The sequence below is a fragment of the Bactrocera dorsalis genome, chromosome 5, assembly GCF_023373825.1.
Source record: "Bactrocera dorsalis isolate Fly_Bdor chromosome 5, ASM2337382v1, whole genome shotgun sequence".
NCBI classification, from domain to species: Eukaryota; Metazoa; Arthropoda; class Insecta; order Diptera; family Tephritidae; genus Bactrocera; species Bactrocera dorsalis.
The window spans coordinates 55,798,018-55,814,360 of NC_064307.1; the positions used below are offsets into that span (position 1 = coordinate 55,798,018).

The 16,343-nt window shown below is 35.0% G+C and overlaps 2 protein-coding genes across 4 annotated transcripts; both read right to left on the bottom strand.

Annotated features, from left to right (window-relative positions):
* Positions 1–3,639: 3,639 nt before the first annotated feature.
* LOC105224108 (odorant receptor 67c-like) lies at positions 3,640–7,908 on the bottom strand. 3 transcript variants are annotated; one of them, XM_029549367.2, is made up of 5 exons: positions 7,078–7,908; positions 6,387–6,588; positions 6,147–6,302; positions 6,008–6,084; positions 3,640–4,462 (listed from the first exon to the last, which is right to left on the bottom strand). In XM_029549367.2, exons 1-4 carry the CDS (start codon positions 7,869–7,871, stop codon positions 6,019–6,021), a joined length of 1,218 nt encoding a protein of 405 aa, XP_029405227.1. In that variant the 5' UTR covers positions 7,872–7,908; the 3' UTR covers positions 3,640–4,462; positions 6,008–6,018. The 3 variants fall into 3 exon arrangements, with proteins under 3 accessions (XP_029405227.1, XP_029405226.1, XP_011200401.1); XM_029549366.2 differs by lacking the exon at positions 3,640–4,462 and adding an exon at positions 5,884–5,949; XM_011202099.3 differs by lacking the exon at positions 3,640–4,462 and having other exon boundaries at positions 5,884–6,084.
* A 3,473-nt stretch (positions 7,909–11,381) lies between these two features.
* LOC105224107 (odorant receptor 67c) lies at positions 11,382–13,580 on the bottom strand. Its single transcript, XM_011202098.3, has 4 exons — positions 12,740–13,580; positions 12,299–12,500; positions 12,067–12,222; positions 11,382–12,001 (listed from the first exon to the last, which is right to left on the bottom strand). Exons 1-4 carry the CDS (start codon positions 13,531–13,533, stop codon positions 11,936–11,938), a joined length of 1,218 nt encoding a protein of 405 aa, XP_011200400.2. The 5' UTR covers positions 13,534–13,580; the 3' UTR covers positions 11,382–11,935.
* Between the last annotated feature and the right edge of the window lie 2,763 nt (positions 13,581–16,343).

Sequence of the window (16,343 nt, forward strand, 5' to 3'; positions counted from 1 at the left end):
CTAGTGTTATTAATAGCAATTAATTAGCTTTGATTAGTTGTCTTCATTTGACTTTTGAAATAATTTGTTTCCTTAACTGAGGTGACAATTTTCATTTTAATTAATTTGATTTATATGGCCACTTTTTATCATTTGGTCGCTGAAAGCCTTAGAAAATTATAAATTGAAGGGGCGTTCTAAAATAAACAGGACTGTTTGAATTTAGCGCCCCCTGGTGGCGCCATCTACGTTAGAATCTGCTATCTTTATCGATTGTCCAGTGAGAATTTCATGACATTTCATTGATTGGAAGTGAAGTTATTGCGTTTTAAGTGTCAGTATGTTTGTGTTATCTTTGCGAAAAAGAGCTTCGAACAAAGAGCCAACATTAAATTTTGTTTTAAAATTGGTAAAACTTTTATCGAAACGTTTCAATTGATGAAACAAGTTTATAGCGATGATTGCCTATCCCGTAGCAGAGTGCACGAGTGGTTTCAACGTTTTCAAACTGGTCGAAAGGACATAATTGACGATCAATATGTGGGCCAATTAAAATCCGTGTGAATTCATCAAAAATCAGCCGAAATCATCATTGAAATTCATGGAAATGGAATTGAACATTTCCAAAACATCGATTTATCGCATTTTGGCCGAACACGCATTTGGGCTTACGAAAGGTGTGTGCAGGGTTTCTTCCGCATAAATTGACTGACGACCAAAAATTTCTCAGAATCCAACATTCGAAGGACATCATTAAATAGGGCAAAAAGGTGTTTCCAATGTGATCCCGAAACAAAACGTCAGAGTGCTGAATGGAAGGCACCGGAGGAGATGAAACCCAAAAATTGCGCATGGAGAAGTGAAGTGAAGACAATGTTGATTTGTTTTTATGATTCCAAGAGTATTGTCCACAAAGAATTTTTTCCACCCGGCCAAAACGTTAAAGCGGTATTCTACCTTGGAGTTTTGAAGCGGCCCGAATATCACGGAGAGGAAAGTTGGCGTTTTTTGAACGATAATGCGACGTCTCATCGATCAACGTTTGTGAGCGATTATTTGACCAAAAATCACATTTTAACCATTAATCACTCGCCATATTCATCTGATATGGCACCGCGCGACTTCTTCCTTTTCGGAAAAGTGCATTGGCCCATGAAATGCAGACGTAGAGGCTATTCAAAAGGCTTGCACCGGTATACTGGCGGCCATACGGACCAACGAGCTAAAACACTAGTTCAACTTTTGGTCAGTGAAAAAATCTGTTTTGAAGCAGAAGGAGACTATTTGGAATAAAATAAATTGATTTTGCCGAAAAAACCATTTGTTCCGTTTTTTTTTTTAAGTCCAGTTTACCTTGTAAAACTCTTGTATATACATTTTCGCAGGAAGAAGGGAAGAAATATAAATTTCGTGAAAATGTCTTATAAAGCTACAGCTACAATTTGCTAGAGGCTTTGAATGCATAAACTTTAATTTAGGAATCTAGTCAGTGTAGTTACTTCATTTTGCTTACAACATTCTTAAGACTTACTAAATAAAGGGTGTTTTTTAAGCACATGGTTTTCAAAAAAATCCAAATAATTTGATTAAGCTTCGTTAAAAACTTTATGTTTTAAAAATGATTTCGGGCAAGTGACCACCACGGCTGACTCGCATTAATTCCAGCCGAGAGGCCCAATTTTCGATCACTTCCTGCAGTAATTCTCTTCCAAGGTGTAATAGCCTCAGCTTTATCTGCGTAGACAAGCGACTTCACATAGCTCCACAAAAAATAATCCAGTGGCGTTAAATCGCAAGATCTTGAAGGCCCCACTTCGGCCTATGAAGCGCCATAATTCGCTCATAAAAAGTTTCCACCAACAAATTGGAATTGTTGGAAAAAAAAACTACGAAAAACTCGTTAATCATGGCTGTGTATCGTTTCCCATTGAATATGACATTATGGCCGGATTAATTTTTAAAGAAATATGAATCAATGATTCCCTCAGGCTATAGAGCACACCAAACTGTGACATTTTGAGGATTTAAAGACGACTCAACAATGGATTGAGGATAATCATTGCTCCAAATGCAAAAACTTTGATTAATATTTTGCCGGTTCAGCGAAAAGTGAGCTTCATCGTTGAATTAGTTCTGGTTAAAGTCGTGATCGGTCGCCATCTCGTTTTAGGATCATTCACGAACATGCGACGCGCTTGTTGTCCGTTCGGCTTCAATTCTCGCACCAGTTGGTTTTTGTAAGCTCGCACACCAAGATCATTCCGCAAAATGTTCGGCAAAGTCGTTGCGCGCGATGACGGATGGACTGATTTGAGTATTCTGCGATACTCTCCGGCTTAACAGCCATAGCGTATTATAAATTAATGCTTAAGCTTGGATATAAAGAAAATAATACAAAACATTTAAGGAAGGGCTAAGTTCGGGTACAACCCAATATTTCATACTCTTTAAACTTACCATAACCAAAGCCAGGGAAATATCTTAAGGCACAAAGCCAGAAGAACGGAATCCAAACAATTATATATCATAGATTGACCGCCATTTTTGGCATAAGTTTTGCTAGAGTAACGAAAATAATTATTATATATTATATGTAATACTATGTGGAAATTTGGGTATTTCGTAGGCCCATTTCACGTATTTTTAGCATTAAACTATAGTAAGTATATCCAAGATTTTACGTCTAGTTAATTTTGAGTTTGAAAATTTTATATTAGGCACATAGGATTAGTATTGACTCGATTTTCTATATATTTTGCAAACAATTAAAATGATAGAGGTTCCTGACACTCAATCACCAATCGTAGTAACGCAGCCGGGTGTTCGAAAATCCTAATTTTAGTTATATCATCCATTATCCAAGGGATTTATCTTGAACGAATTTGATTATTTTGACTTCAACGATTTGCGAAATATATACATTAAATATATTAGAAAACAGGGCCACGCCCACTTCATTTTTAATTTTTAGCCCACGGGTGCTTCTTGCTGCTACGATCTTCTGTGCCAAATTACAGTTATACTCGTAATTCTTAATTTAGTGCTTATTATGACACTCTATACATTTCCTTTTAACGATGTAAATAACAACTACTATCAACTTGCTGTCATCACAGGTACGCTAGCAAGTGTTACATTCCCATGTAATTTTAGCTAAATCGGATTTATATATACATATCTATTTTAACCGCTTGCTAACTTTCAAACAGAGCATTAAGTAGATTGGAGTATGATGTTAGAGTGAGATATTTGAGTTGCAGGGTAACACAAGTCAAATTCATCCAAGTTGAACACCTTGAGTGCAGTGCTGATGACTCAACGATAGATTTTTTTTTTTCAGTTCAGAATCGATTTTGAAGATTTCAAACTATCTACAGAGGTAACTGGTGTAAACGTTTTACTGGTTTAAGATTATTTAAGATTATCCTCGGACACGAGGAGAACCGTCGACTTACTGAACTTTCAATTTTTTCGGTTAACTCTTTCTACAAAAAATTACAAAATTATCAAGACGTTGTAGTGAGAGTAGCATTGAGGATTCAAATCCTTAATTTAATGTACAATTTTGTTACGACAGATATTCTCAAACTCTTGATCTTAAAATTTCAGCCAAATAGTTACCAAAAATTTTCTTCAATGTTTCTATTAATCTCCTATTTTATTTCTATAGAAAACATACTCACATTTTATATAACATTTTTGACTCAGACAAACCCACATAGACTCGTATATAAGAGAGTATTTTTCATATCCTTGTTACACTCGGGTGCACACATTCAAAATATTCAAGTTATTCTTTAATTTTCTCTATGTTTATTACCGAAATGAGAGTATGAGCTGCTACGCTTTATACGCGGCAACATTTCAAGCATAAAAAAGAATTTGCATAATTTCCCAAAGCGTGAAACCGAAAGAATGTCGCATATAATTATTTCGTTGGTTTTGTAGTACGCAGGACTTTTCGCTTTCGCATGCTTTTTTTTTGGAGTTATGGAGAAATAATGCAAAACAAAAAACCAGAAACAAAATGCAATAATAACAACAACAATAGACCGCAAAATGGATATGTTAACGCGTATGACCGAAAAATGTCCAAGAAAAGGCGAGACAAACATGAATTTTTGGGAACATACATACTTAAGCCATAATTTTGTTGTTGCTTATTTTTATATCTCACACTTTATGTCATAATCTTGCTGAATTTGGTTTTCTTGATTGTTATTGTTGTTGTTGTAGTGCTTTAGAATACTTTATTCGGTGTCTTTATGAGCATTACGCGCGCCGTTGTCCCTTTATTATCGCACCATGGCACCCATACAAATACGCACCGATCCAAAGTACCCCACAGTCGCTTTTGATGGATGACAACATCGCTTTTATGGTCACTGATATTAACATATTACGGCATGTGGCAGCGTGTGGCAGTTAGTGGACAAATGGCGGTCGCTCGGCTGGCTCTTCGTGCTCTAGGCTGTTTTAGCCGCTAAATAAATATAAAAAGTTTTTTAATTGTAGGTACAAATTATGCAGACATAATAGACGGTGTGGTTACAGCAAATACCGTTATGGTCATACAAAAGGGATTTGCGACATAACTGAAGGGTTTACGTAATATACTCTCGGACAATGAACAATGACTAAAGTATGAAAAAGCGGAAATAATTACAAAGCCATAAAATATGAGTGAAAGATATAGGAATTTATATGTTTGTATATTAGGGCGGCACTTGAAAAAACAAAATATTTGTTTTTGAATCTAATCTCATACTTTGGTACAAAGTTGAAAACAAAGTGCCAGAGATGTCTCTATGGAGTTTGGTGCACATTTTATAGAACATCTTTTTATGGATGTGTCAATAACTCTGTCTATCGTAGTGCCACAACCATTGTGTTGAGATTAGAAATCTTTACGACAACTCTGTGAGTTCACGGTTTTCGGTCAATCTAAAGCACAAGAGGTTATCTGCATTTATCAGAACCACTTCAGGGTTTGGCAAAACTTTATATCAAACTCAGGAAAGTTTCGCCATGATTCATTCATTAAATTTCTACATTACATTAAGATTTCTTACTTATTGAACCATAGATGCGTTATTAAGACAACTGGAGGTTCGAAAATATTTTTATTATGCACATACATAGGTATATTGTGCAAAGTTTTACTCCGATAACTTTATATATACTTGGTTTGTATTGCGTAAAATTAAAGATTCAGACGGAAATGGAGTAGATAAAATAATTTCCTCTCAGTCAGTTTGATTGCTGTAACTTTAAGCGGTTTGGAAGATATGTGCATTAAATGATTAACCCAATGAAATCTTCAAAGGTTTCATTCTCTAAACCTTCCTAAACAGTACAATCTCTATCCATGGAGAGTAGACAAGAAACGAGTGACTGTACAGAATCTCCTAAGAAACTTATTACACTCGACGACTGCGACCAAGGCAATATTTTGATATAAAAGTTTCATTTTTGTTGACACCCTAATCTATACAATGAAGTTATATAAGCAATAATTAAAGAGCATGAAATGGTAACTTTTCATGTGCAAGGACACATACTAGACTTAAAGAGTTGCAATTACGCGCTGAAACTATATTAAAGCTTTGAACAAAATAGAATAAACGTTGAAAAATCAAGTGCTCATCTTAAATTGGGCTTAAAGTAGATATAACAGAATATTTAGTAACGAAGAATTGGAGTTTTGCTACGAATAAAACTCTGAAACGATAGAGTAGATGACTTTAAAAATCGATGACACCGAAATTATAGACAAAAGTAGACGTGGATACTTCACTATTGTGATCCATTCCATTGAATTTGTCCAAGTAAAGTGAAGCCAATCCTTAGAAAGGTAAAGCATAATACATACAGCTATTTTAAGCCTAAGAAAACAAATGTATCTCATGTTTAATATATGTTACGATTTATGCACACCGCCTAGGTTCGTAATATGAGATGACACATAGCCTGTTAAATTGTTATTTATAAAGTATATTTGAGATAACCAATAAAAACCTCCGCCAACCTTCATTTAATTTAAACACCATCTTCCTCAATGCTTGTCCGCAATAGTGTATAAAATTGGTATGATGTGGTACAGAGCTGTAAAAATATAATATAAAGTATCTGTGAAATCTTATCGTAATCTATGACATATGTCCTACCGACTTAAAACTATCCATTGATATCTCGAAAAATTTAAAAGCCGTCAAGCGCGCATAACGCTGAGCACGTGCTATGGGTAGAACTAGCATGCGCATGTACTTGTAATTTGCATCGTACCAGGGATGATTGTAGAACGCATCACTTATACCAGTACTCTTTGTTTCAAAAGAAATACGATAAGTTTTGAATATAAATTTCCAAACTAAATTTTTTTTGGATTATTTTTTTTTTCAAATTACCAAATCTTTAAGATTATTGCCGAAATAGGAGACGAAAAAGACCTGCACTATGGTTGAGACAAGAAAACCGATAAACTTAATGACGATCACAGCCTCCGAGCCCATCGCTATTTGAAGACCAATAAGGCAAAGTACCAAACATGAGCCGACATAGTTGAGAAGTGTGGCCAAGCCGAAAGTGTTATCGATTCGCTCAGCATAACTGAAAGAATATGCAAGAAAATAACTATAACTAGTGGAAAAAAGCAGAGCTTTCAAAATACTAGATATCAAATGGAGGAACCGTATCCTAAAACTTGTTCGTAAAATTTTAATTTTTTCGATGGACACTAGTTCACTGATTAATTGACAGTCCCGTTTATTCTAATATTATTATTACTCTAATATTTATAATCGCTTGTTAAATAGTAATTTTTATTTAAATATAGCTAAAATTGTTCGGGCTAAAGCTGCGAATTGACCAAGTCGCATATATATGTATATGTAAACTATAGTGTCCTTAGATCATCTGTCCGTGTGACTTTTGTAAATTTTTGAATATTTTCAAAGAAAAATCTTATTCACAGCTCTTAGTTAGATCTTGTGGCAATTTTGTCGTGTAAATACTGTTATCTAAAATCGTTAATATTTCAAGAAACGGCCTCTTGAGCATCAGCCAATTTAATAAAATTTCGTTTATGAATGTACTTACTTCAACATCTCATTGTGATATACCATCAAAGGTCCGAGCACTTTCATGTCAGCATCCGTACCGGTAGGTTGAAAACTCTCTATTTTATAAATCAAATATCCGAAATGCATGTTAACCAAATGCACCATGGAGATGAGCAATAAATCACCACTCAAAAATAATAGTGACACATGGAATGCCCCACAGCATTGTAGGAAATATGAAACCGCATAAGCTAACGGTTGATTTATATCATAGAAATAGGTCATCATGAAGGGTAACGTGAAGTCAAAACTTTCATTTTTATCCTCACGGCTTATATAACCATGTATCGATGCTATCAATGGATGAACAACAAATATTGATGTTATACTTAAATGCCATATTGACAAATATTTATTGGATATATTAATTGTTCTGAAGTATGGCACTAATTGGTAAGCCGCACGCTCTTCCGCCGTTTTTGGATGTTTGGCAATTAAACCCTTAAGTATAGATTCGATTTCGCGTCGAAAACAGACCATCGAAATGCCCTTCATCAGAGCATTCAGCGTGAATCCCCAAAATAAAACAAACTCAGTTATATCCAGTAAGGTCTCCAAATCTTCGTAGACGACGTAGAGCAGCATGCTTGTAAAATTGAAAATCGAAAAAACCGTGAATAATCCCAGTATTGTTATTTGTTGTTTCGTTATTGGCTCATCCGGTGTCCATTTGAAAAGTTTTACACCCAAAAATTTTATTAGAAAAAATGGTATATGGACAAAATCCGGTACAGTTGGTACGAATTCACTGCTTTTGAATATCGGTGTCATTGTGATTAAAACTATGAGACACTTGAGAATTGTTGTAAGTAAACGGTAGAAAAGGCTTTTATACAATGTAGATAGAAAGTACGCAACAAAAGGCGCCGTTTGAAGGAATTTTAGTTCTTTCAGCTACACTTTTCAGCATATAATGTTGTATATAATTATATATGTATATATTATTCGAATGCTCTTTTAAGACAAAATAAGACATTATAAAGAATTATTTTGTAATGGCGATATTAATATTAAATATCCGTTATCTATAGAGTTTTTGATATCCATTTGCAGCTGTTCAAAAATTAGTGAAAAGATTGAAGAAATTCGCTATATTTTGAAATGTTTTTATAAAAAAGGGAAGAATGCAAAAAGTGGTCGACTAAAGTGGTACATATTTATTTATTAGTATAAATATAAAAAAAGTTGAAGTTTTATAAGAAATACGAAAATGCTTTTTCGACCACCCAATCTTATAAAAAAAAGTTTTTTATTAAGAGTTTGAAGCTGTTCACGTAGGAAAACTTCTGTTAAAGGGTTAGAATAGCTTAAATCAATCAACTAATAATGAATGCATAGGTTCTACCTTATCCACTCCGCTTTGATGTCAAAGAGTTTGGGTCAGTCGGCTTTAGCATGTTTTTCTCGAAACTGCATTCTTTAAATCTGTTGACTACGGTAGTTGTACTTCACCATAATGGGTTTTCTAGCCCCCTATCTCTTTTTGTCTACGCATCTGCAAAGTAATTATGAAGCGAAATAATTTGAGCGTTTTTATAAAATATAATGTGTTTAATCGAAGTTCATTTCCAGAGACATGGAAATCACATCAGCTGTTTGTTTTTAAATAATTATCTCAAAATTGTGAAACAAATTAAATCATTATATAATTATTGAGGGACGGTAAAATGATAGTATTTACGTAATGTAATTTGTAATGAGATAATTTTAATATAATTTGCAATACTGTTATTAAAAAAATTAGAAAGAGGTATCAAATGGTAAGTAAAGAAAGTAAGAAAATATTGTTATCGAAGTAGGAAGTGTTCTTCGGTTTCTTAATTGAACCATGTGATTCAAAATCGCCTCATTGCGAATTAGGTGTAATTCAAGTTATTAATACGTAGCTCAATTTTGGAAGCTGAAAATATGAGAATATCATAAGAATTTTGTGTTCCAAAGCGTAACTGGAACTTATACGTATGAAAGATTAATCACTACTCCTACTAGTCCAGTTGCTACAGAGTATTACAGTTTTCTTCACCTAATGGTTGTACGTATCACATTAAACTAAACGAGATAGATATAGGATTATACTCGTATATATATACATAAATGATCATGGTGACGAGTAGTTGAAATCCGGTTGACTGTCTGTCTGTCCGTTCGTCCGTCGCTGTAAGCTGTAACTTGAGCAAAAATTGAGTTATCTTAACGAAACTTGGTATGCAGGTTTCATAGTACAAAAAAAATCAAATTAGTAGATGGACTTAATCGGACGACTGCCATGCCCACAAATCGCAATTAATCGAAAACCTATAAAGTGCCACAACTGAGCACTAAATTAAGATATGAAACTGTAAATTGGCACAAGAGATCGCAGTAGCAAGGGGCATCAATGGGTAAAAAATTTTGAAAAAGTGGGCGTGGCAGCGCCCTCTAATATGTTTAATGTGCCTATTCTCCAAAACTACTAAATCTAATTCGATTTCGATAAAATTTGGAATGTGGCATTTTTTCATATTCTTAAGCCACAGTGTGAAAATGAGCGAAATAACAATAACCACGCCTACTTCTCATATAGCACAATTTTAAATTCCACTAAATTCGTTCAGTTTCCAGTACACAAATCAAGAAGTATAAATATAACGGGATAAAACGAATTATGTATTTAGTGTGTACCACTTTATAACAGAAAACTGTTCAAGACCCTAGGTGCCGAGTATGTGGACCCCAGTATCTATAGTTGACTTTTGATCGAAAATATCGGTCAATGTGTGGGATTTGCAACAAAAATTCAAACAGAATCCTTTCCCTGCAGTAGTAATTCTGTGTATTCAAATTGAGGAGAATCGGGTCAATACTTCCCAGAGCCCGCAAATACCTAATATAAAGGCTTTAGAACTTCCTGTTGACTTTATGCTGGATATATCGGTCAATATTTGAGTTATCTCAATGAGAATTTCAGAACGTATTTGACTCATAACCATATATCATTTTGCCTAAAATGGATATAATTGGGCGAAAACTTGACCTAGCCCCCATTTAATCATTACCCGGATTTTCAAACATCCATTTTGTATAGTGACTATGTATAATGATTTTAGTTTTTCTAACAAATCCTATGCCGAATATAAGTGTATAAGTTATATATGGTGTATGCATATATAAAATTTATTAGATTCCGATCCTCGTGACGTTGTACATCGTGAGGTATTTCCCTTGATTAATGCAAGTTGCAAGAGAATAAAATGTTCGGTTGTACCCGAACTCAGTCCTTTCTTACTTGCAAATTATTATTTATTTTATTTTAGGACTAATAACACTGGTCTACAATGATTCTGTTGTCTTAGATATAAAAACGGTTTTGGATATGCTCTCCTCTCGTTTACTTTAATGTCTTTATTTTCATTTTATATAACAAAAATCAGAAAACATGAAACAAAATAGCATGGAGCAACAAAGTAAATAGAGAAATATGTCATATCGTAATTAAACTTATTTTATGAGTTCTTCCTTTACAATTTTCTAGTTAACAATATCTTTTTAAGGATCAGCAGTAACGTGCCATAATGGAACGATCCTATCAACCTTGATCCAATTCTTCTATCATTTTTTATTCAAGAGGTGCAGCACCCTCTGTTTCTAACTATAATTGTCTAAATTAACCGTAAATATATCCAAATGATTGCGAATATAAACTAACTTGATACAACAATATATTTTGGACAAATTTTTCACCATTTGGTACTTTATGTTTACCTAGAAAATTTTCGACTCTCAACACAAAACTTTTCCGAGCTGCAATTAACGGAACATACATAACTTTGTTAAAATCTGTATCTTTCATGTATTGGCGTAATTTAGGACCAAAAAGAATTCCCCATTCAGTTTGAAATTACATGGAATTGGACTACAACAAGGTCAACATTGCATGTAACACATTACTAAATTGCGTCAATCTCCAGTGAAAATATCCGAATAAAACTATAAGACAAGGTATGGCGGTTCTCATGTAAAGAAATTATCGAAAACGGACCATAACTTTTAAAAGCTCTGAGCTATCGAATATAAGAAGCTGCCGGTTCAACGACTTAATACTGAAATTTCCGTGAGTCGGTAAGATACCCTAATTGAATTAAGGACGAACATTTTTCTCATATAAATGAAACAAATCGAATCAATATTTCCTCTAAAGTAGACCCCATATACCTTATTGTAATTTTAGGACACCCAGTATCTACACTTGTCAATATGAAAGATAGCTTAACAAACTTAAGTGAAAATACTTTCCTAGATATACAGATGTATTTATGACTAATGAGTAATACCTCTGTATACTTCTATGCCAAATATATCAGTCAATGTGTGAAATTGTGTTGAAACATATTCTCAAAAGTATATTATATCAGACCAGTCCAATATATTTCAAAAATGAATTTTATACTTTCCGGTTGGCTCTTATTGCCTATACCAAAAATATAACCTTCCGAACGAATTGCTATAATTGCTTTTTATTCTGTCTGGTCTGCAATTTAAACAGAATATTTTAAAAATATAAATAAATCCTGTATTAATCTAATAAAAGACAGCTATACATCAACTTATCATAATAAATATTAAGGAATAATTCCGGTTTCTATAATTTTCCAGGCTCTCTTATAAAAGGAATGCAGCAAAACTTTTTCAACATTAAAGATATTAATTATTTTCTTTCCTAACATTCATTTCAGTATTTGCCCGAGACCTTACAACTTTCAGAACTAATAGATACATATATTTTTTGAAATTACTATTTTAAAAATATCTCTGCCATTACCCAGAATAAACTCCGCTTAACTTCTACGAGTATGCATCTAACTATCCTCTTCTTCCATGCTTGTCCGCAAAAGTGTAAAAAATTGATAAGAAGTGGTACAGAGCTATGGAAATAGGGAATATATAAGTAAAGTAGCTTATTTCAGTGTATAATATATTTATGTCTTACCGACTTAAAACTATCCATTGAGATTTCGAAGAATTTAAAAGCCGTCAAGTGAGCATAACGCTGAGAACGTGCTATGGGCAGAACTAGCATGCGCATGTACTTGTAATTTGCATCGTACCAGGGATGATTGTAGAACGCATCACTTATACCAGTGCTCTTTAGTTTAGATGAAATGTGATATGTTTTAAATATGTGTTTCAAAGATAAAGGTATTTTAATTTTTTTTAATTACCAAATCTTTCAGGTTATTGCCGAAATAGGAGACGAAAAAGACCTGCACTATGGTTGAAACAAGAAAACCGATGAATTTAATAACGCTCAGAGCCTCTGAACCCAAAACTATTTGAAGACCAATGAGACATAGTACCAAACATGAGCCGACATAGTTGAGAAATGTGGCCAAGCTGAAAGTGCTATCGATTCGCTCGGCATAACTGAAAGAATATAGAAGAATTTAGTACTAACTCATCCAGTAGAGAGGTCTTTCGGCATTTTGTAAGAACATAGTTGCGCCTTAAAGTACTTTGGATCAGAGTTTTCCAATTTTTCGGCGGAGTCCGAACTTTCATAAGAGACGAAAACATCGATTTGAGTATTGCAAGACATTTCCCTAATGTCGAATGTTAAAAGGGTATCTTGAAGATTATTTTTGCGTTTGCCTTTCGAAACTTACTCCAATATCTCATTGTGATATTCCAGCAACGGACCCAGCGTTCTCATATCAGCATCTGTACCGGTTGGTTGAAAACTCTCTATTTTATAGATCAAATATCCGAAATGCATATTGACTAGTTGTACCATGGAGATGAGCAATAAATCGCCACTCAAAAACAGCAGTGACATATAAAATGCGCCACAGCATTGTATGAAATATGAAACGGCATAAGTTAACGGTTGATTTGTGTCATAGTAATACGCCATCATGAAGGGAAACGTGAAGTCGTAACTTTCATTTGTATCGTCACGCCATATATATCGAAGTAACGATGACACCATTGGATGAAGAGCAAATATTGATGTTATACTTAAATGCCATATTGACAAATATTTATTGGATGCATTTATTGTTCGAAAGTATGGCACCAATTGAAAAGCCTCGCGTTCTTCCTCCGTTTTTGGATGTCTGGCAACTAAACCTTTTAGTACAAATTCGATGTCACGTCGAAAACAGACCATTGTACCGCCCTTCATCATTGCATTGAGCGCAAAACCCCAAAACAGTATAAACTCAGTTATATCTAGAGATGTCGCTAACTCGTCGTTGATGACGAAGAGCAACATGCTTGTGAAATTGAAGGTGGCAAAAACGCAAAATGTTCCTAGTAAGGTTATTTGCAGTTTGCTTCTCGGTTCATCCGGTGTCCATTTGAAAAGTTTTGCGCCCATAAATTTTATTTGAAATAATGGTATATCTACAAAATCCGGTACAGTCGGTGCGGGTTCACTGCTCTTAAATGACGGCATCATCGTGAGTAAAACTAAGTGAAACGGTTTACGGATAACTGTTGAAAGGAATTGCTGTTATTGGCCTTTATACCATAGTTGAAGCAAGTATTAAACAAAGGGCGTCAGTTGAAATGGGTGCGCACTATAAAACTATGGTTGCAGAAATGACAAGACTTTGAAGCCAATGAAACATTCAAGTAATAAAAGGCGTATCTTTAATACAAATGTTAAACTTCCATCTTTTGCAGAGATCTAAAAGTCATATTTTGCATTTAAATTTGAAAGGGAACTATAACATATAGTGTTGTGAAATAACTTGTATACAAAGCCTTATTTCCCTCCTGTCTCCTTGCCCTGCAATGGTTTCTAAAACTTCGATATCTCTTCACCACTTCATCTTTACAAGTGAAAACTTGCAACATGTTGCTATAGAGTATGATAGTTTTGTGCACCCAATGATTGCACCTAAACCTAATCGGGGTGACTGTCGGAAATGAGATATCTTTATGAAACTGTGTATCAACATTCCTTAGTACGAAAGAAATTACGACTTCGTAGATGAGCGCAATCGGACCAGTGCCACGTTCATAAAACACCATTAACAAAAAACGTATAAAGTGCCAAAAGTAAGCATAGACTATCGCAGTAGCAAGGAAACGTAGCAAGTAGACGTGTCCCGCCCCCTGAATAAGTTTAACCCTGATTCGTCCGTGCAAAAATTAGACGATCGTGGCACCGCTCATTTTTTTGGTGAAATCACATAGCTCGGGACCGGACCGACTGATTTTGACCAACTTTTGTACATGGCATTCTTCTCATATTCCTATGTCACTTTCCCGGACTAAAATCACGCCCACCTACCATACAGTACAATTTTAAACGCCATTATTTCATTCACTTTCCATTACACAAATCGAGAAGTAGTTATTGTAACGAGATTGAAGTTTGCACTAAGAATTTCTTTAAAGTATGCCACCTTACTTGCTTAGATTCCGATCCTCTGGTTGAGGTTTTACATCTTAAGATATTTTCCTGGCTTTGATTCTTGTAAGTTGCAAGAGTATAAAATGTTCGGTTGCACCCGAACTCCTTGCTTGTGTTTGTTTAAAAACTAAAACTGCAGAGCATTGCCGTTTGGATGTTTCCTAGCCCACGCCAAATTCCGATGTCTACACCTCTGCAAAATAATCATGGAGCTAATTGAATTTACTGCTTTTATAAAAAAGAATAACAATAATCGAAGTGAAGTTCGAGATACATGGAAACCACATCAGCTGTCTGTTTACAGATAATTATGTGAAAACAACGAGACAAATTAAATCATTATATTATAATTGCGGAAGGGTAGTGCAATTCATATACCATCAGCAACGCAGGATTTAAATTATATATCATATGCTATATACTCGTAGTACTACTTATATGTAGTTACAGAGAGAAAATATACTGCATATCTCTTTCTGTGTGTTTACCGCGGAGCGAGAAGAATTGTCCGCAGGGCCTCAGTAAACAAATGATAGTTCAGTTAATCTAATGCTATGAACTTGATTTCTCTTGATTTAATTTGCCTTAATTAATACAGAAGGTTTTACGCTAAGTCAAAAGAACCAATCGTTCCCAACCCAATGGTTTCATATGATAAATTTGATTTAGTTCAACTGTTTTCTCACCATGATGTGAAAGTATCATAAGCCTATTGGTCTATTTTTGGAACTGAAAGAGCGCCAGTCGTTTCCTCTTCCTCTGTTTCCCCCGGCGGGTACTGCGTCGAATACTTTCAGAGCTGCAGTGTTTCCGTCCATTCGGAAGACATGACCTAGCTAGCGTAACCGCTGTCTTTTAATTCTCTGAACTATGTCAATGTCGTCGTATTTCTCATACAGCTAATCGTTCCATCGAGAGTGATATTCGCCTTAGCCAAGGCGCCAATATTCATAAATATTTCGCAGAAATTTTCTCTCAAAAACTCGTAACGTCGACTCATGAGTCTTTGTTATCGTTCATGCCTCTGCACCATATAGCAGGACGGGAAAAATGAGTGACTTATAGAGTTTTGTTTTTGTTCGTCTCGAGAGAACTTTACTTCTCAATTGCCTCTTCAGTCCGATGTAACATCCGTTGGCAAGAGTTAGTCAGCGTTGGATTTGGAGGCTGACATTGTTGTTGCTGTTATTGCTGATTCCAAGATATACGAAATTATCTACAACTTCGAAGTTATGACTATCAGCAGTGACGTGGGTACCTAGTCGCGCGTGCGATAACTGTTTGTTTGATGGCAGGAGATATTTCGTCTTGCTCTCGTTCACCACCAGGCCCATCTGCTTTACTTCTTGGTCCAGTCTGGAAAAAGCAGAACTAACGGTGCGGCTGTTAAGGCCAATGATATAAATTTTATCACCATACGCCAGCTGTTGTACAATCTTGTAGAAGATGGTACCTTCTCTGCTTAGTTCTACAGCCGGATTATTTTCTCCAGAAGTAGGTTGAAGAAGTCTCTCGAAAGAGAGTCGTCTTGTCTGAAAGCTTGTTTGGTATCGAACGGTGTGGAGAGTTCCTTCCTGATTCTGACGGAGCTTTTGGTGTTGCTCAATGTCTGCTTACAAAGCCTTTTTATTTTTGCGGGGATACCAAATTCAGGCATTTTCAAAGGCGGATTTAAAATCGACGAGGAGGTGGTTTGTGTTGATATTCCTTTCACGGGTCTTTTCCAAAATTTGACGTATGGTGAATATCTGGTCAGTTGTTGATTTTCCAACAACGATAAGGTCGAATCAGTTTGTTGATGGAGATGTGATCTTTCACACAATACGCTCAATAGAACCTAATAATTA

Bases quoted from the DNA above. Each gene is read 5' to 3' on its own strand.
- LOC105224108 (XM_029549367.2), bottom strand. From the start codon at position 7,871: ATGACACCGATATTCAAAAGCAGTGAATTCGTACCAACTGTACCGGAT. The intron at 6,589-7,077 runs GTAAGTACATTC...ATATTCTTTCAG, and splicing joins TATCACAATGAGATGTTGAA to TTATGCTGAGCGAATCGATA. The intron at 6,303-6,386 runs GTAATTTGAAAA...TTTGAAACAAAG, and splicing joins GCAATAATCTTAAAGATTTG to AGTACTGGTATAAGTGATGC.
- LOC105224107 (XM_011202098.3), bottom strand. From the start codon at position 13,533: ATGATGCCGTCATTTAAGAGCAGTGAACCCGCACCGACTGTACCGGAT. The intron at 12,223-12,298 runs GTAATTAAAAAA...TCTAAACTAAAG, and splicing joins GCAATAACCTGAAAGATTTG to AGCACTGGTATAAGTGATGC. The intron at 12,002-12,066 runs GTAAGACATAAA...CTATTTCCATAG, and splicing joins CAATGGATAGTTTTAAGTCG to CTCTGTACCACTTCTTATCA.